Genomic DNA, 20,134 nt, shown 5'->3' with positions numbered 1-20,134 from the left:
TTAGGATGAAACACTTACCTGTGCGAGATTGATACACTTTGAGTGATTTTCTTCTATTTTGTCGAACCCAGTGTTTCCTCTAAATGGTCATTTAGAAATGAAATGCTAAACATCCAAAATCTCATTTATGGTTATGGGGGATTTCATCAACATACTCTCCTTCCCCGGTGGACGCATTGTTTTTCACTCAAAAAAGCATATGCTGCTCTAATCAGTTGGAATATTTGTCTCTTTGCTAAAGCATGTTTGCATTTTAGTGGAGAAAACACCGAGACTTTTTCAAGTCTCACAAGTTATCCAGAACTATGTAGGTCTGAGTTCCTCATTGGAGGATACGTAGGAGCAAGAGCCTCGCTTTTGTCGACCGCACCGCTTTTTGTTACCATGACTCAAGAGCTGGTAACCCGCGGAGACACCTTACGGTTATCCGCACCTCGTCATTCAGTGACCCCAAGTGTGATTGATGAGCAAAGGCCAGTGTGATCATTTGCACCCTTTCCGGAGATGTCAACATCTTCCGGTGGAGACTTTTTCAAGTCTCACAAGTTATCCAGAACTACGTAGGTCTGAGTTCCTCGTTGGAGGATACATAGGAGCAAGAGCCTTGCTTTTGTCGGCCGCCCCACAAGATCTGTCATACTGACCCTGAGGTCATGTGACATGCGGAGACAAAATTTGGTCATTCCGCACCCCTTTGCCATTCAGACACAGCCGTGTCCGATGGCGCGCAGAGACAAAAATTGGTCATTCTGCACCCTTTGTCATCCAGAGGCGGCGGGCCCGATGACATGCGGAGACAAAATTTGGTCATTCCGCACCCCTTTGCCATTCAGACACATCCGTGTCCGATGGCGCGCAGAGACAAAATTTGGTCATTCTGCACCCTTTGTCATCCAGAGGCGGCGGGCCCGATGACATGCGGAGACAAAATTTGGTCATTCCGCACCCCTTTGCCATTCAGACACAGTCGTGTCCGATGGCGCGCAGAGACAAAAATTGGTCATTCTGCACCCTTTGTCATCCAGAGGCGGCGGGCCTGATGACATGCGGAGACAAAATTTGGTCATTCCGCACCCCTTTGCCATTCAGACACAGCCGTGTCCGATGGCGCACAGAGACAAAATTGGTCATTCTGCACCCTTTGTCATCCAGAGGCGGCGGGCCCGATGACATGCGGAGACAAAATTTGGTCATTCCGCACCCCTTTGCCATTCAGACACAGTCGTGTCCGATGGCGCGCAGATACAAAATTTGGTCATTCTGCACCCTTCGTCAATCGCGGCCGACAAGCCCGTTGACACGCGGAGATTTACATCATCTTCCGCACTCACAAGATCTGTCATACTGACTTTTGAGTCACGCTGACGGGCGAAAATACCCGAGTGGTTATCCGTATAAACATTCTTTTGCTATCTGTAAGACAGAACGCTTGATAGCATGCAGAGACTGACATCGTCTTCTGCACCTTTTGTTCCCTGAAGAACAACAAGTCATTTGCATGCGGAAATTTTATGGTCACCCGCGACTCTCGTCAACCGAGAGGAACGAAATTAGTGTCTTATCTTTACTTTCCTTTTATTTCCAATAAAAGACAAGTAAAGAGGGGCAACTGTCATACCCTAATTTCGTCCGGGGACCTTTGCTTGATGACATGCGACTTTTCTTTGGTCCTTGTGAGGTGCTTGGCACCCATCATTAGGCAATTTGTGAAATTCCAGGACATGCCGGAAAACCAAAAAAATATTGATGCACAATCCGTAAGTTTCCGTGACACACCGGAAATCAAATGGAAGCATCGTTGCATAATTAAGTGAGGTTCCGTAACATTCCGTAAGTCAAAAAGGGGATGATTATGTAATCCGCAAGGTTCCGTAACATTACGGAAAGAAAACAAGTATCGTTACGAAATTCGTAAGTTTCCGTAACTTTACGAAAAAAGAATCACCAAAAAAAAAAGTAGAGGGGGTGTACTTAGTAAAAATGGGGGTGCAAATAGCACCCAAGCCCACTTGGGCCCTCCAAAAGATTTCTCCAGAAGGCTGTTGCTTCTAGAGGAAGCAACCTGGCTCGCCTGGGCGAGCTGGGCGGCAAGCACCTCCCCTATTTTGCTATAAATAGGGGAGGAAGTGAAGAAGAAAAGGGTTCAGCCCCTTAGGCACTTCTCTCTCTTTCGAATTTGCTTGGAAAAATTGTTTCCGTGAAGAAAATCTAAGCCGAGGCGCTTCCGAAACGTTTCCGTAACGTTTTTCGTGAAGAATTTCGCAAAGGTTTCAACCGTTCTTCGACGTTCTTCATTCGTTTTTCATCGTTCTTCGATCTTCAACGGGTAAGTACCTCGAACCAAGTTTTTCGATTCATTCTATGTACCCATGGTGGTCCACATTGTGTTTCGTGTACTTTTATTCTCATTTCATTTACTTTTTATACCCCCTTTTGACGTGCTTAAGCCATTTTACTTAAGTCATTTCTCGCTTAACTTAAAAATAAAATAAATTTCCACCGATCGTTTGAATTGTATTATCCGTTAACTTCGGTTAAAATGAATTCCGACCGTTCGGTCGTGCTGTAACCACGTTGGAAATCAAAAAAAGAGGTAAAAAATAATATAATAATAAAAAAAACATCTTTTAGTAAAATAAAGCGGAAAATCAATCGGACGTTTTCTCTTTGGGATTTCTCATTCTTAATCGAATTGATTAATAACTAAAGTGAAACTAAGGCTAAAATCAACTCGCCTAGTCAAGCTCGTCCATAAAAATAGGCTTTTGAAGTTTGTCATTTCAATTTCTCACTAAGTAAAATGGATCATTTTCAAGGTCCAACGCCTTAAAATGATCACCTCTTAAGTAAAAAAGAATCACTTGATAAGAAAGAACTACGTAGGTCTGATTTCCTCATCGCAAATTGAGGAATACGTAGGAGCAAAGGGAAACACCCTTGTCGACCACAAAAAAGGAAAAATATAAAAAGGGTATAAAGGACATAAGGACATAAAAGGGAACGTAAAAATCAAAGTCATGTTTGCACATTCGATTAAAGGCTACCGTCCCTTGGGACGGACGTGTGGGGTGCTAATACCTTCCCCGTGCGTAAATACAACTCCCGAACCTTTCACTTAAAAGTTCGTAGATCGTGTCTTTTCCAGTTTTTCCGACGTTTTCCTCAAATAAACGTTGGTGGCGACTCCGCGCGTATTCCTTTCGTGGAACACGCATCCCGTGAGTCTCGCGTCGCCCTCTCGCCGAAGGGTAGGTTGCGACACATCCCATCGAAACGAGCATCCATGGCATCCTAGCGAGTATCCATAGCATCAAATCGGTCACCCACAAAAGCTCGAAGACTGTGAAGTTCAGAGAGAACATCGTTCAGAAGTGAAGAGGAATCAACCCTTTGCGGTGGAGGAGAAAGAGTATATTCGTCAGGGATTGGCTGAGGTAAGTCTTGTTTCCGAACCCACTGACCATCATCATCCTTACGGTAACCAAATGAGATAACCGCACCAGCACTAATAACAAAAGACCTTTTTACTTGAACAAATGGTTCATCTTCCAAAGGAATTTTGAAATGATGAAGAAAAAGGGTGACGAGGTGAGGATAAGGGAGAGGTGCATTGGTCCGTAATGCCTTATGCATCCGGTACCGAATCAAGTGAGCCTAGTCCATCTGACGACCGATAAGAAAAGCCCACATAAGAATCAAATCCTCGTCGGAGGCTTGAGAAGGGTTAGAAGAACGGGAAGTAAAATACGAACAATAATAAAGTGCATGATGCGGCAATCAAAGGTTAATGACCCAACAAGTAATCTTCCGGTCATATCAGCCTGGTCATTATAGACCATACGGCGAGCATCATGAATAGAATAATCAAACTTCCAGTCATCAACAAGGGTGCCCTCAAAAGGAACACCTTGATTGGGTAATTTTGTCAATGAAAAGAACAAAGATTGATCAATAACAATAGACACATTATGCACCTCAGAGTAAATAATACCATCCTGAATTTTCAAGTTATTATAGAAGACTCTAACTAATTCAGGATAATGAAGCAGTTTTAGAGACAAAAATTTAGTTAAACCAGAGTTTCGAAACACTTGATAACAATCAAATGTTTCATCATCAATGAAAGCAAGGTCTAGGTACTTAGGGTCTCAAATGACTCGATTGGAAAATTGGGAAGAGTGCCTTTGGCGTTGATAATATGAAGAAAACAAGTTAGATGATCGTGGAGATGAAAGAGAAAAAGGAATTGGTGTTATGGGTGCTCAAGAAGGTTCGTGGCGGCGGTGGCCAGCAGCAGCGGTGGTGGAGGAAGATCCTTTGCGCTTCTTCGATGATTCTGTCATTTGATGAAGTATTAATGAATTTCAATTGGTGGGTTTAAAAGAGGAGTGAAAATGATGATGGTCGCCTGTTGGTCGGCCATGTGTCGTAGGCAACGCTCCAGCCTTTTTGTGGATGAGTTGAGGTGAACTTTGGAGGTGGTGGCGGTGCGTCTGTTGCCCACTACTATGATGCCTCACCCTGTTCCTGCCTGATGGTGTAGTACTTCTCGATGAAAGCCTTGTTAATAGGGGCCTCATGACCCTATTAGGGGCGACGGGCACTCCGTAGAACTGACGGAGGCTCGTAATCAAACCTGGAAACCCTAGGACCCTGTTGGACTTCTCTAGGCACACTGAGTGTCTTGTAGGCGTGATCCCTACAAACAGTAGATGGCATCAGAAATCAGTTGAGCCACGTGCATACTTACCTATGTCTTGATGGCATAAACCAACTGACATTTCGGCAGGGGGAGATCAGAGTGGTGGTCACTTCGTAGAACCGACAGAGGCCTGTAATCAGAGCTAGAACCCCAAGGCCCTATTGGACTTCTTCGGGTCCACTGGGTGTCTTGCGGGCGTGATCCCTACAAATAATAGATGGCATCAGAGACCAGTTGAGCCATGTGCATGCTTACTTATGTCATGATGGCATAAACCAGCTGACACTTCGGCAGGGGGAGATCGGAGTGGTGGTCACTGGGAAGAAGGTTGCTAAGTAGCAACATCATCCATATGTTGATGCACATGATCCACACTCGTCTCCTTGCAGCGTCTGGGTGAAATCTTGCCCCGGCATGCATAGTAGTTGTGCGATAGTCTCCTCTTCTGGTTGTGCTTGCACAGTTTGTCGCCCTCCAATATCAGGGGGTGGCCCAAGAACTGATAAAAGCAAACTACTAGCCCCTCACCCGGGAGCGCAAGCCTCGATTAAGCATTAAGGGCAGAGGACCTTGAGTTCTCTGAAGGCGCAGATGTGGAGCCCTCTAAAAGCGAGGATGTGCAGTCCTCTGAAGGCGAGGACGTGTAGTCCTCTGAAAGTGAGGGCGTGTAGTCCTCTGAAGGCGAGGGTGTGTAGTCCTTTGAAGGTGAGGACGTGTAGCCCCCTGAAGGCGAGGGCGTGTAGTCCTATGAAGGCGAGGACGTGTAGTCCTCTGAAGGCGAGGGCGTGTAGCCCTTTGAAGGCGAAGAGGTGTAGTCCTCTGAAGGTGAGGGCGTGTAGCCCCCTGAAGGGGAGGACGTGTTGTCCTCTGAAGGTGAGGGTGTGTAGTCCTCTGAAGGCGAGGACATGTAGTCCTCTGAAGGTGAGGATGTGTAGTCCTCTGATGGTGAGGACATGTAGTCCTCTGAAGGCAAGAGACCTGTACTCCTTTGAAGGTGAGGACCTGTAGTCCTCTGAAGGGGAGGACGTGTACTCCTCTGAAGGCGAGGACGTGTAGTCCTCTGAAGGTGAGGACGTGTAGTCCTCTAAAGGCGAGGACGTGTAGTCCTCTGAAGGTGAGGACGTGTAGTCCTCTGAAGGCGAGGGCGTGTAGCCCTTTGAAGGCGAGGGCGTGCAGCCCTCTAAAGGCAAGGGCGTGCAGCCTTCTGAAGGCGAAGGCATGTAGCCCTCTGAAGGTGAGGGCGTGCAACCCTCTGAAGGCGAAGACATGTAGCCCTCTGAAGGTGAGGGCATGCATCCCTCTAAAGGCAATAGGTACTAGTACCCAAGGGTCCACCCTTATGAGAAAGTAAGAGATTGACTCATCAAGAAGGCCGGTCATCCCAAATTCAAAAGATTGGACACTAGATGTAGGAAATCAATGTAGTTAACATGATTTTTAGGGATGCAGATGCATGCAACCTTTGTCTTGAAATGCGGACTTCGTATGCAACAATGCAATGTAATGGAAAGTTGTACAATGTTCATGACATTCTTTTCCTATTTTGTGATTTGATTTTTTGGAAGACACAGATTAACTGTCCTTTTGAAAGGGGTGATAATTCATGCAACCTCATCCTATCTTTGCAAATCTCTTCGGGAACTCCCTCAGAGTATATGTCTTGTTTGATTTATTCACTTGACAATTTTGGAGTGACGGCGATGGAGCCGTTTAATCAATCCACTGAAATCCCAGAGTTTGTCACTCTTTTTTTTGTTGTTTAAAAACATCGACGGGTGAGAACTTTTGACCTGCCTCTAGGTTCGCCTAAGGCTCATGCACAGTGCCCTTCATTGCCCCAATGTAGGGCTTTGAGATATCAATCGTTGTTTTATTTCCACTACCTTGTAGCAAGGAAGAATAAAAGAAGTGGCTGATTTTCCAAAAGGATTTTCAAGGATGAGAAACAGTTGAAGGATTTTTCAGTTGATGGATTAAGTCAAACGACTCCTATTTTTTATAACTCACTTCTCTCTCAAAAAGACAAACTTTCAGGAATGATAAAATGAGGTCACATGAATGTTTATATTTTTACTTGAAAACACAGTCAATCAAATGCTTTTTCTTTTTCTTTTTGAACTTTTTTGCTTTACTCGTTGTTTATGGCATCCTCACCCAATGTGTAGCACGAGTAATTTCTAATTGAACGGTCTTGGAAGTCCAAACTCAGGAGGGCAGGTCACTTGAGCAAACAAACCAATGGCTTACACTCATATTCTGGTGGAAGTTGAATAAGCAAAGATGTAATTGTGAGAGGATGAAAGAGACAAGGATGTCAAATTTATCCATATTATTTAGCATTGTAACTGTGGTTTACAATAATGGCATAAACTTGAAAATCCTAATAAGTCATTAGAGACATCTAGAATCAACCTTCAAATTGCCCCATGTGTGGCATCTCTTGTGAATGTCAGGATTCACAAGCGATTCTCCTCAAATTTCAGCCAGCCCGCATCAATTAGACCTTGCACCTTATGCTTTAGGGTCCTACAATGCTCAATGGAATGCCCCGGGGCCCCTCCATGATAAGCACATGTTGCATTCGAGTCGTATCCTCAGAAACATAGAGGTTGAGGAACCTTGGCTGGGATTATGGCAACCATTGAATTATCAAGTAGATATGGGAGCAAGTCAGCATAGGACATCGGAATTGGGGTGAATTCTACAGGCTTTTTCGCTACAAAATTTATTTCTTGGTTGGTGTTTTGGTTTGCGCTTGGCATTGGATGTGCGGCCAACAAACTTTGTGGATGATTTAGGGATAGCCTTTGTGGATGACTGGGTGGTGAGTAAGGAGAAAGGCCGATATTGGCTGAGCGATGACATTGTTGGGTTGGTGGGAAGTTTGGCCATGTAGGAATGGCTACCTCAACATGGGTTCCTTCCTCATTCTAATCCTCTTCATTTGCCCCAGTTTTCTCATTCATCAAAGCAACATGATCAAATTTTCCTCTTTTCAGACCTGCTTCGATCCTTTTGCCGACGAAGACCAAGTCTGCAAAGCTTGAAGGTGCGAACCCCACCATTTTTTCATAGTAAAACACGGGTAATGTGTCTACTATTATTGTGACCATCTCTTTCTCTGTCATTGGAGGTTCTTGGGGCAAGTAGTCCCCTTGTACTTGTCAAAGTCTGGCACCTTGAACTTGGGAGGGGTGATGATATTGGGTACTAGGAACAACTCTTCTAGGTTAGCAAAGGCATAATCTTTGCCTCCTTCAATGGCCCTGAGCCTTTCCTCATGATGATCCTACTTTCCCATATCTGCCATAGCATGAGAGTTTTTACCCGCTGTAGAATGTAAGGGGTGTGGTTGTGGGTGATACTAAGGGCCTTCCAAAGTGTTTTGCAGGGGTATACCACCAACTGCTTGCCCTTCAGTGGCATATCTGAAGCAAGGCTGGAAGTCGGCTAGATTATGGTGGCGCATTTCATGTGTCTCACCCATGGGTTGAGAGACATGTGCATGATCAGATTGAGGTTGTTGGCTCTCAATGGGTATAGAAGTGAAGTTATTGACATTCTCATTGGGTGAAGTATAGTTTGGAGGCAAACCATATGGCGGGAAAACCTGCTTGTTCTGGGCTTGCACAAAATGGGGGTCTCCCGTATCTGCGGTTGGATGATTTATTAGGTTGAGGCAAGATGGGGGAGTCGGGTCCACCCCAGAAACAACGCTAATAGCGGCAACTGCAGTCGCATTGACCTCCATTATCTTCTTCATGCTCATCATGGCCTCCATCATTGTGGCCATCTCTTCTTTCATGGCCTCCATGTCGGCCTTCATCCCTCTTGCACCTCGTCTACTTCAGCCATTACTCCAGCTCTAGCATGCATTCAGTAAGGGTGTCGTAAAGTGCATTCTTCCCTTATGATAACAATGATTAAAGTTTGGTTTTCAGGGAAAGAATGTAATGAGCAATGCAACCAATGAAAAGCACGGATGTATGCGAATGATGCATTGTTTGAGCTTTATCGTGACTTTCTTTGTTTTGCAGAGGAAAATGCAAGGATCATGCATGAGCGAACATGAAAATAGAAGGTGTACAAGAAACATGTTAGATGCAGATGCACGGTGAAGAAATGACTTATGCAAAATGCAATGCATGAAATGATAAGTGACAAATGCAGGAACGATACGTCTATTACGATGCCATGAAGAGATGCTTATGTAGAAGCAAGCTTCATGATGATAAACCAAACAATTTTGATGATGCCAAAAGCCTAAATGATTGATTCAAGACTTCAAGATCAAGCATCAAGAATCCAATCCAAGATTCAAGAGAAGAAATCAAGAAGCAATAAGTCAAGACTTCATATAGGATAAGTATTAAAATATTTTTTTTTCAAAAATCAAATAGCACAGTTTTGTTTTACAAAAGAATTTTCTCAAATTTTCTAAGATACCAGAGTGATTACTCTTTGGCAATCGATTACCAGTTATCAGTTATCGATTACCAATGACCAGTTTGTTTTTCAAAATATTTTCAAATGGTTTGCAACGTTCCAAAATGATTTTTAAATAGTGTAATCGATTACACTATATTAGTAATCGATTACAAGTGAATCTGAACGTTAGAATTCAAATCCAATTGTGAAGAGTCAAAGCTTTTCATAAAATACATTATGTAATCGATTACACCTTTGTGGTAATCGATTACCAGTGAACGGTTTTGAAGAAAAACTTAAGAGTTATAACTCTTAACATGGTTTTCTCTAAAGTCACAACTCTTCCAATGGTTTCTTTGACCAGATATGAAGAGTCTATAAAAGCATGACTTTAGCACACATTTAACATATGTATGATATTCTTCCAAACAATTCTTTTTCACAATCTTTCTCTAACCATTGCCCATTGCTTTTTTTTTTCCAAAAAGCTTTCTAAACTTCGTTTTTTCTGCTAGTAGAAATTCTGTAGAAAACAAAAGTGTGCTATCTTTTCTTCCTTCTCCCTCTTTCCAAAAGATTCAAAGGACTAACCGCCTGAGATATCTTTTGTTTCCCCTTACAAAGATTTAAGAGACTAACCGCCTAATAATTCTTTGTCATAACACATTGGAGGGTACATCCTTTGTGGTACAAGTAGAGCGTACATCTACTTAGGTTGTAATACTGAGAACAAGAGAGGGTACATCTCTTGTGGATCAGTTCAAGTGGAGTGTACATCCACTTGGTTGTTCAAAGAGAACAAGCGAGGGTACATCCCTTTTGGATCTTTGCTTGTAAAGGATTTTCCAAGGTTATTGGAAATCTCAAAAACCGATGGTTGCTTGGGGACTGGACGTAGGCACGGGTTGTTGCCGAACCAGTATAAATCTTGTGTTTGTTTTCTTCTTCCCTACACTCGTTATCTTTCCACTGTGTATTGTTTATTTCCGCTTTACTTTTGTCTAAGTTATTGTTTCTGTTCTTTACTTTCCCATAACGTAGTAGTAAAGCCTAACTGAATCTAGTAACATTAAGAAGGATAAATTTTTAATTAGTCAAGACACATTAATAATTAATTCAACCCCTCCTTCTTAATTATTTTGAGGCTACTCGTTCCAAAGGTTTATGCGATGCATGATATGAATGCATTTATGGACACGAGAGCCCGAAAAATCATCTCTTCTTACTTGCACATTTGGGGAAGCAGTGCCCCATGTGTGCAATTAAGAAGGTGATATGGTCCATTCGGCTTCCCGTGACAAAAGACAAGACCAACATACAACGCATGTGTGACGACATGATGCAGACGCGCAAAAGCACAACATGGGGATGTACACAGTATGGCAATATCCACAAATAATCATACAACAAAGACGTACATGACATTTAGGTTATATGCATAGCAGTGTTTAAAAGGCACACAGCGTGTTCGCTTCGTGTCCCTATTTTAGGGACCTAAACGGGAGGAACTAAAAGGCTTTTAGTGATAATTCCCAAGGTGGTCATATCTCTCTTGATGGTTTCTAGAGGTATCATCCCCTTCGAAAAACATATTGCGGCAGTAGGGACTACCAACAACAATATGTTATCAAAGAGAAAAACTCTAGATGAGGGTTCATTGTTATCAAGCAATTCGAAGACCCAGCATGACCATAGATTCACTTCCACTCCTTATGTTTCCATGGACCCGGGTATAAGGCCCCTTTTCAACTCACCGTGTGTGCAAAAAGGTATTGGTGTTGTGTGCATCAAATGAATACATATTTATCTCATGCATACATTAAAACACGCTTACAACATCGAAAAAGTTTATACAAGAACATAAAGCAAAAGGGAAACCCATGAAAGGGAAAACACAACTTTTGCACAAAAGATTAATATGCCTAACTCTCTAAAAATAGTCCGCAGTGGAGTCGCTAACTGTCGCAACCTACCCTTCGGCGGAAGGGCGACGCGGGGCTCACGGGTGCGTCTTCCAAGGGAGGAAGGAGCGCGGAGTCGCCACCTACATTTATTCGAGGAAAATGTTGGAAAAACCGGAATGTGTGGTCTACGAACTTTAAGTGTGAAAGGTTCGGGAGTTGTTTTTACGCACGGGGAAGGTATTAGCACCCCACACGTCCGTCACAAGGGACGACAACCTCTAATCAAGTGTGCAAGACATGACTTCAAAATTTGTATTTTTCCCTTTTTATGTTTTTTAGCTTTTTATGGGCCTTTTTGTATTTTTTCCTTTTTGTGGTCGACAAGGGTGTTTCCCTCGCTCCTACGTATTCCTAATTGCGATGAGAAAATCATACCTACGTAGTTCTTTCAAAACTAAACGTTGGTTCAGTTGTTTTGATCTTTTTCCGCAAGATCGATTTAAATCGAACAAAAGTCGTTTTAAGGCGTTGGACCATTAAACAATCTTTTGATTTTTTTTGAAAGGAGAGAAACGTTAAGGCGTTGGACCATTAACGATCTCTTAGGGTGAAAGAAGAGAAACGTTAAGGCATTGGACCATTAACTGTGGAAGCAAGTTTCATGATGATGAACCAAGCAATTTTGATGATGCCAAAAGCCCAAGTGATTGATTCAAGACTTCAAGATCAAGCATCAAGAATCCAATCCAAGATTCAAGATTCAAGAGAAGAAATCAAGAAGCAACAAGTCAAGACTTCATATAGGATAACTATTAAAAGATTTTTTCAAAAATCAAATAGCACAGTTTTGTTTTACAAAAGAATTTGCTCAAATTTTCTAAGTTACCAAAGTGATTACTCTCTGGTAATCGATTACCAGTGACCAGTTTGGTTTTCAAAATGTTTTCAAATGATTTATAACGTTCCAAAATGATTTTCAAATAGTGTAATCGATTACATTATATTAGTAATCGATTACAAGTGAATCTGAACATTGGAATTCAAATCCAATTGTGAAGAGTCACAACTTTTCATAAAACACATTGTGTAATCAATTACACCTTTGTGGTAATCGATTACCAGTGAACAGTTTTGAAGAAAAAGTTAAGAGTTATAACTCTTAACATGGTTTTCTCTAAAGTCACAACTCTTCCAATGGTTTCTTTGACCAGACATGAAGAGTCTATAAAAGCATAACTTTGGCACACGTTTAACATATGTATGATATTCTTCCAAACAATTCTTTTTCACAATCTTTCTCTAACCATTGCCCATTTTTTTTTCTTTGCCAAAACGGTTTCAAAACTTTGTTTCAAAACTTTGTTTTTTCTGCCAGTGGAAATTCTGTAGAAAACAAAAGTGTGCTATCTTTTTTCCCTTCTCCCTCTTGCCATAAGATTCAAAGGAATAACCGCTTGAGAATTCTTTTGATTCTTCCATTTCCCTTTAAACAAAAGATTTCAAAGGACTAACCGCCTGAGATATCTTTTGTTTCCCCTTACAAAGTTTCAAGGGACTAACCGCCTAAGAATTCTTTGTCTTAACACATTGGAGCGTACATCCTTTGTGGTACAAGTAGAGCGTACATTTACTTGGGTTGTGATACTGAGAACAAGAGAGGGTACATCTCTTGTGCATCGGTTCAAGTGGAGCGTACATCCACTAGGTTGTTCAAAGAGAACAAGGGAGGCTACATCCCTTGTGGATCTTTGCTTGTAAAGGATTTTACAAGGTTATTAGAATTCTCAAGAACCGGTGGTTGCTTGGGGACTGGGCGTAGGCACGGGTTGTTGCCGAACCAGTATAAATCTTGTGTTTGTCTTCTTCTTCCCTACACTCTTTAATTTCCGCTATGTACTTTTTATTTCTGCTTTACTTTTGTCTAAGTTATTGTTTCTATTCTTTACTTTCTCATAACTTAGTAGTAAAGCCTAATTGAATCTAGTAATATTAAGAAGGATAAATTTTAATTAGTCAAGACACATTAATCATTAATTCAACCCCCTTCTTAATTATTCTGAGGCCACTCGATCCAACATTAACGATCTCTTGTTTTTCTGAAAGGAGAGAAACGTTAAGGTGTTGGACCATTAACAATCTCTTGGGGTGGTCGACAAAAGTGGGGTTTTTGCTCCTACGTATCCTCAATTGCGATGAGGAACTCAGACTTACGTAGTTCTTGCAAAAGCGGTAAAGTTATGGGTTGATTTTATACTTTTGAATGGTCCATGATAACCGATAAAAGCAAAGAGGACCGTTTAAGGCGTTGGACCTTAAAACGGTTTTAAGTGACTTTTGCGGACAAAACTTGATTTGTGAGTTGATTTTAGCCTTAGTTTCACTTTGGTTATTAGTCAATTCATTCAAGGAAACTTCCAAAGAAAAATGTCCGATTGATTTTTTTGATTACTTTATTCAAAGATATTTTGATTATTTTATTATTATTTTACATTTTTTTTATTTAACTGAGGTTACAACATGAACGATCGGTTGGATTTTATTTTAACAGTGATTAAACGAGATTACAACACAAATGATCGGTTGAAATTCATTTTATTAGGCGAGATAACGACTTAAACGATCAGTTAAAGCTCGTTAAAAATGGAAGAAAAGAAAATCGAAAGTGAACGAGATAAGATGAAAGCAAACAAAATAAGAAATGAATTGAAAGTCTCAGATTCGAACACTTACCGATTGAAGACCGAAGAACGAACGAAGAACGGTGAAGAACGATGGAAAATCTTCACGGATTTGTTCACGAAAACGTCTCGGAACTGTTATGGAAGCACCTCGGCTTGGATTTTCTTCATGGAAACACATTTTTTTTCCACCAAAAACAGCTGAAATGCATAGCATAGGGGTCAGGGACCCTTGAAACTCAGCCTCCTCCCCCTATTTATAGGAGAAATGGGGAGGTGCTTGCCGCCCAGAGGCTTCTTGAGGAAGATTTCTGAGCGCACTCAATTACTAAGTTCACCCCCCTTTTCGTACTTTACAGAAAAGTTATGGAAGCCTTACGGAAGCATTTTGGACTTGATTTTCCTCTTTTTTCTCTTCCCTTTCACCAATATTAAGTGAAATATGTTAACCCAAGATTTTCGGAAATTTTACGGAAGCATTACGGAAGCCCCAAATGCCCCAGACGCCATTGTTTGAATAAATGGAGGTGGTTGCCGCCCAAAAGCTTCTTGAGAAAGATTTCTGAAAGCACCCCATAATTTATAAGTTCACCCCCCTTCTAGAATGTTCTGGATGAAGTTTCCTGAGTGCACCCCCATGTTTGATAAATTCACTCCCACTTTTGTGTTTTTGGCTGTTTTCTTTTTGAAAGGTCCCGAAACTTTACGGATCCCATGACAATGGGTATTAAACATTTTGAAGTGGTCAAACAGATGTCGCATGCCGACAAACAATGGTCCCCAGACGAAATTAGTGTATGACAACACCTTAGCTAACATCGGCTGAAAAATAATCCTGCCCGATATTGGCTAAAAAATAGCTTTGGCTAATGTTGACTGGAAAACCTAGTTAACGTTGGCTGAAAAGCTAGTCATGACCGATGTCAGTAGAAAAAATCTAGTCAACATCGGGCAAAACACCATTTGTCGACATCAACTGAAAAAACTTGGATGACAATGGCCAAAAAAATCCTTGGTCGACGTCAGCAAAAAATTCCCATGAATGACGTCAGCGAGAAAATAACCCTAACCAACATCATCTAAAAAAAATCTTAGTCGATATCGGCAAAAAATAGCTTAGGTTGACATGATACAAAAAAATTCTGACCGAAAAATCCTCAGCCAACGTAAGTGAAAAACAACTTATGTTGATGTCGACCGTAAAAAATTTGGTCACCCGTAGTTGCGAGTGTTGAGCGAGAATCAGTCGCAAGCAAGAACATCGTGAGTTAGAGTGAGCATCTCCGAAAAAAGAATTTCAAATTCTATAATTTTTTAGAGAATTTAAAATCTCACTATTTTAGTCAATCAAATTGATTCATAAAAATACCAAAAATTAAATGTCCTTTCAAATATTCTATCCAAATCAGACATTTTATCATGAATCCTTTAAAATTCCTTGAAAAAATGAATTCTCCTGTTGAATTGCTCCATCCAAACACACTACTGAATTTATAATTCATGTTATTTTCTTCCATGAAAGTTGCTTATAATTTCATTTCTAATATATTTATTTCTTAAATTCTATAATTATAGTGCTTGGGGAGTCTAAATTGAAAACGGGATCAAAATAGCGCACCAAGTACACTGAAAAATATCACAAAAGGTTAAAATATTTAAATGTCTGATTAAATAAGGGAAATAAAATCCCATATTTAATAAAATAGAATGACCAAAAAATGCATTTTAGCCTTAATTCAAAGGAGGGTGTGTTAAGTAGAACGAAGAATCCGTGTAATATTTTTTCAAACAATAAGAAGAGATTTGTCCCAGAGTTACAAAAAAAAAAACAAAAATATTTGTATAATTTGACCAAATCTTAAAAATGTTATTATAATTTTGTTCATATTTAACTTATATAGTATACATTATAATTTTAATTTTGATAAATTATTTTAGGATTCTGGTCCTTGTCACTATTAACGGATTATGTGATAATCGTCTGTTAGAAAATACTAATACCACGTACGCATGATGTTTCTATAAAAATATATATGAGAACTAAAATGAAGTTCACTCGAATATGACAGTGTAAAGTTTTTACGTTACAAAAACTTCAAGCACCAGCAGCTTTCAACGTGTATAGTATACTTAGGACGACATACGTTTTTAGCTATGCAATATCTTTGTTCCATTGCTTTCATATTCTCGGAATAATAAGAAGAAAAATCAAGCTTTCCAAAGCTTTCTATAACCCATCAAACAAAATTGAGAACTTGAAGCTTCCAAAAGTGTATAGTAAAACTATGAAGACATGCTTATTTGCAGTGCAATATTTTTCTTGGTTTAATTTTTATATTCATGGGATAATAACAAGAAACATATAGAAGGTTTAAAATAATTTTCTGAACGTAAACTGAGCTAGGCAGCTCTACACGGCTGTTTCTCTACTTGCTCCCTCGTCTAAGCTTCTCAGGAGTGAAACAATATTTTGACATAATAATATGAATATGACATGGTAACTTTCCAAAGAAACTGGGCCACAAGGGACAATGGTTCAAAGAATATCACAAGATCCTGCTATGTTAATACAAATTCATTTCAATCATTAACACCCGGACAGAATTACTGGAAACAGTCTACATTGTAACTGAAAAACCACTGCTTTATATGGAGTCTCAATTTCCCCTTCCTGTTTTCTTTCCACAACTATAGGCCTCTAATGCTTACAATGGCATGGGTGACAGGAGATCCTCTAGGGTTCATCAGGTAGGTGGAAGTTAATTCATCTGGTTCTTCTCTTGAACAAAAGATGAAGATGTTGTCCAGACAGATGGAGATTATGATGAAGGCTCAGGTGTAGATGATGACACCCACGCCCCCACACTCCTCCAAAATATATGTATTGAATTACAATAACAGTAATGCCAAAATAATTGAATTACAATAACGATTTTTAACAAGTAAGAAAAACTATATTTTGGGTCGAACTTATATTTGGACTCCAAATATGTATTCTTTGATAATGATGGAAACAATTTGAAAACAGACTTCATTACAAACCATGTTACTTACAATAGTAATATATTTATCAAAGCAGGAGAAGATTACATCTGCTGGGAAGAATATAAAAGAATGAAATTGGTATTTCTATAAAATTGTCAATTTCTATACAATTGTTTTTACAGTGAATTTACGGCTCAGACAAATAAATTCATCCTTATCACCATCTGCTTCAAGAGGAAATAGATGGGATAATACAACTCCAACGTTGAAAGGAAACATGTCAAGAGGATGCCACCTTGGGTACCTCCAACCATTTCCACACCATCAGCAAACCACTCTCATCTCCAGTGAAGAAGAGGCCACCAGGACCTAACTCAATCAATGCCACATCTTTCTTGGCAAATAAACGTCCCCTCTCTGAAAATCTGTTGAAAAAACATCATCAGAGGATGCAACAAAAAAATAAGAAATATTACCATGACGGAGGTACAGTAAGAAAAAGAAACGTGAATAATTTAGATTTACTTACGATGGCAATTCATACATGTGAACTGAATTGTCTCTGCACGAGGAAAATAATATTGGCTTTCCCTCTGCATCAGGCATCCCAAAAAGTGAAACAACACCCTGTAATATAAAAAAATCATCAACTTAGGAGATTGACCAACTCGTCAGCAATATAAGAAATATCAGCTTGACTTCTTACACATGAAAATAAAACCAAATGATATTTCAACACATAAGATTAAGTCAACGCTTACATTTTCTTCGGTGTGTGTATATATCACTTCCAAAGATCCTGCTTCAATGCAAGCCCAGACTTTAATTGTGCGGTCAGATGAACTTGACAACAGATATTGATCCCAACAGATAAGGGATGTGACTGCGTCAGTATGATCATTTAGTGTCATTGTACACTGTAATGTATCCATGTCCCAGACCTGAAGAAGACAAAATAACAACATCCGGTCGTTATAGGACAGTTCAAAGAAAATTACATATCCTTTTCTCAGAAAAAATTCTCATGTTAATAAAGAAAAATAGAATCCTCAACAACAGACATACCTTTATGCTTTGGTCCATGGACCCGGAGTACAGCATCTTGCATCCAACCGCCAGACAAACCACTGCTTTAGTGTGGCCAGTGAGTGACGCAACCAGTTCAAAAGGAGAATCGGCTTTAGAGCTTCCTCTCCAAGCAAAAATGACACCATCCTGAAATTTTAAATAAAACAAATTTTAACTCACCGCAGAAAAAAAGAATTCGGTTAGGGGAATATCATTGGACAATATTAATAACATGGTTAGTTACCTCTGCACCAGCAAAGAGTGTATTGTTGCCAACAGTCATGGCACGGACTCGGCCTTTGGGTCCATCAAGAGTAAACTCTAACATGGTCTGGATATTCCAAGCCTTCACAACAACCACAGCCACATAATCAGTTTGCATGTACTACTCCTATGATTAGACATTATCATACATCAAAACAAAACAATGACAGATAAGAGCTTACCTTGACAGCATTTTGCAGACCAACAAAAATCCATGACCCCTCACTGATCAAAGAGGTAACCTCAGCACCAAGATTGATGACTTTAGCACATTGACCAGTATGGCAGTCCCATATCCTAACTGTCCCATCAGTGCTGCCAGAATAAAGTTTGTCGGATCCAACAGGAAGTGCGATGCCAGTGATAACCTGTTGTCAAAAGCTTTAATTTAACTACTACAAAAAATATTAACATGATGCGGAGGCTCACAAATTCTAGCATTTCCTAGGAAACTAGAGAAGAGAATGCTTTTTCAAAAAACACTTATTCCGTTATTCTAGCATATAGTTACATTATAAAACTCTATGACTGTAATCAATAATTGTTAAAACATTAGTCAATTATTAAGTCAGATATCAATTTTGATTTAATCATTATGCTAAAAATGAACTATGAAAGAACTTTAAATATAATTTTGGTGTGTTAAATACTAAATGGAGGTTCAAGAGTCAAGTACCTTCTTATGTTCTTGAAGTTTCGTTACTGTGGAAAACCCATCACCACGAAACCATGAATGCAGATACAGGCATTGTTCACCATGTACACAATTGTTGTTGATCCAGTATTTACATATCCTTGGTGATGATTTCTTGAAAGCCTTAGCAACCCTTGTTGCATCTCCTCTATCTCCATTATCTCCAAGCAATGCTTTCTTTGAACCATATTTCGGGGTATTCTCAGAGGAGGAATGGGGCTTTTTTCCGTAGCTATATGCAGTATTGCCATAACCACAAGCAGCAGGTGGAGATGGTGTCTCTATGTGCAAAAATCTGCATGGATTTCTGTTACATTTTCCAGCTCTCCTATAAGAGCATGTTGTTCTACCAATGCGCTCAGTTCTTCGTGCAAACTTTGTATCCATGATATTCTAAAAAACAAACATGGCATTGTAATGACATCCCAGATCAGGTACTGTATCCTATCAATAAAATTCTCCATGGCTCATGCTTTCAGTCATTAACTCAATGATTGAATCCCAGCCATAGACTTAATTCTTCATCCAAAACCCAAAACCTTTTGGCTCCCAAATTTTCCATTCCCAAAATAACAATCGTAAAGCAAGTGATGAACAGCAACAAAACTATGTTGATCGAGGAAGATCAACAACATCAATATCAAAACCCATTGAAGACTTGGATCAAAGACCAATAATTTAACCCTGATCAGCAACGTCAATAGAGACTCTCCCAAAACCCCAAATTATGGTATCGCCGATCCTTATGAAAACTACGATAATAAATAAATTGAAAGGAACCCTAAACGCGAAACCCTATATTTGCATCGTGGAAGCGCAGAAAACTTCACTGAGATAAATGAAGTTGGATAGAACATAGATTCTCGCAGATCATCCATCACAAACCCTAAAAGAAGTATTAGATTTTCGCGTTCGGAGAAACAAACCTGAGTGGTAGAAACGTAGCAAAAGCTTCAGAATTCAACTCTCTTGATTTGTTGGAACGATTGTTGAGAGAAAGAACAGAGAGAAAGAACAGAGAGCAAAATAAGGCTTCTATTTTCTTAATCAATCGTTGGTGTATGTTGCCAATGTTGTGTGCTTATTTATAGTTTCTCTGTTAGCTTGTAAAGCACGCAACAATAAGATGAGATATAGGATTTTTTTTTTGTTTTTTTTTTATAAAAAGACATTTGCAGTCATATAAGGAAAAATTAAGGCTTAAAAAAAGATAGTTATTTTCTTTCAAAAAAATAATTATTTCTGAAATTTAATATTTTGAAGATAGTTTGAATTTACTTATGAAAATATTTGTTGAGTTTCAATTTATAAAATTATTTCTAGTGTGTGAAGTTACCTTTTGTTTGGATTAAAAATTTTAAAATTCTAGGGATTTTGGAATGTCTAGAATTTAACTTGTTTTGATTTTAAT

The 20,134-nt window shown here is 39.8% G+C and overlaps 1 protein-coding gene across 2 annotated transcripts; it reads right to left on the bottom strand.

Annotated features, from left to right (window-relative positions):
- Positions 1 to 16,758: 16,758 nt before the first annotated feature.
- On the bottom strand, positions 16,759 to 19,793 carry LOC100799101 (zinc finger CCCH domain-containing protein 48). 2 transcript variants are annotated; one of them, XM_003546441.5, is made up of 8 exons: positions 19,650 to 19,776; positions 18,706 to 19,116; positions 18,212 to 18,397; positions 18,010 to 18,111; positions 17,763 to 17,912; positions 17,459 to 17,638; positions 17,227 to 17,324; positions 16,759 to 17,122 (listed from the first exon to the last, which is right to left on the bottom strand). In XM_003546441.5, exons 2-8 carry the CDS (start codon positions 19,108 to 19,110, stop codon positions 16,978 to 16,980), a joined length of 1,266 nt encoding a protein of 421 aa, XP_003546489.2. In that variant the 5' UTR covers positions 19,111 to 19,116; positions 19,650 to 19,776; the 3' UTR covers positions 16,759 to 16,977. The 2 variants fall into 2 exon arrangements, with proteins under 2 accessions (XP_003546489.2, XP_014622886.1); XM_014767400.3 differs by having other exon boundaries at positions 17,079 to 17,122; positions 17,223 to 17,324; positions 18,706 to 19,793.
- Positions 19,794 to 20,134: the final 341 nt, after the last annotated feature.

Source organism: Glycine max, chromosome 15, assembly GCF_000004515.6.
Source record: "Glycine max cultivar Williams 82 chromosome 15, Glycine_max_v4.0, whole genome shotgun sequence".
NCBI classification, from domain to species: domain Eukaryota; kingdom Viridiplantae; phylum Streptophyta; class Magnoliopsida; order Fabales; family Fabaceae; genus Glycine; species Glycine max.
Note: the sequence above shows the minus strand (reverse complement) of the source record. Positions and strands in the feature narration are given on the sequence as shown.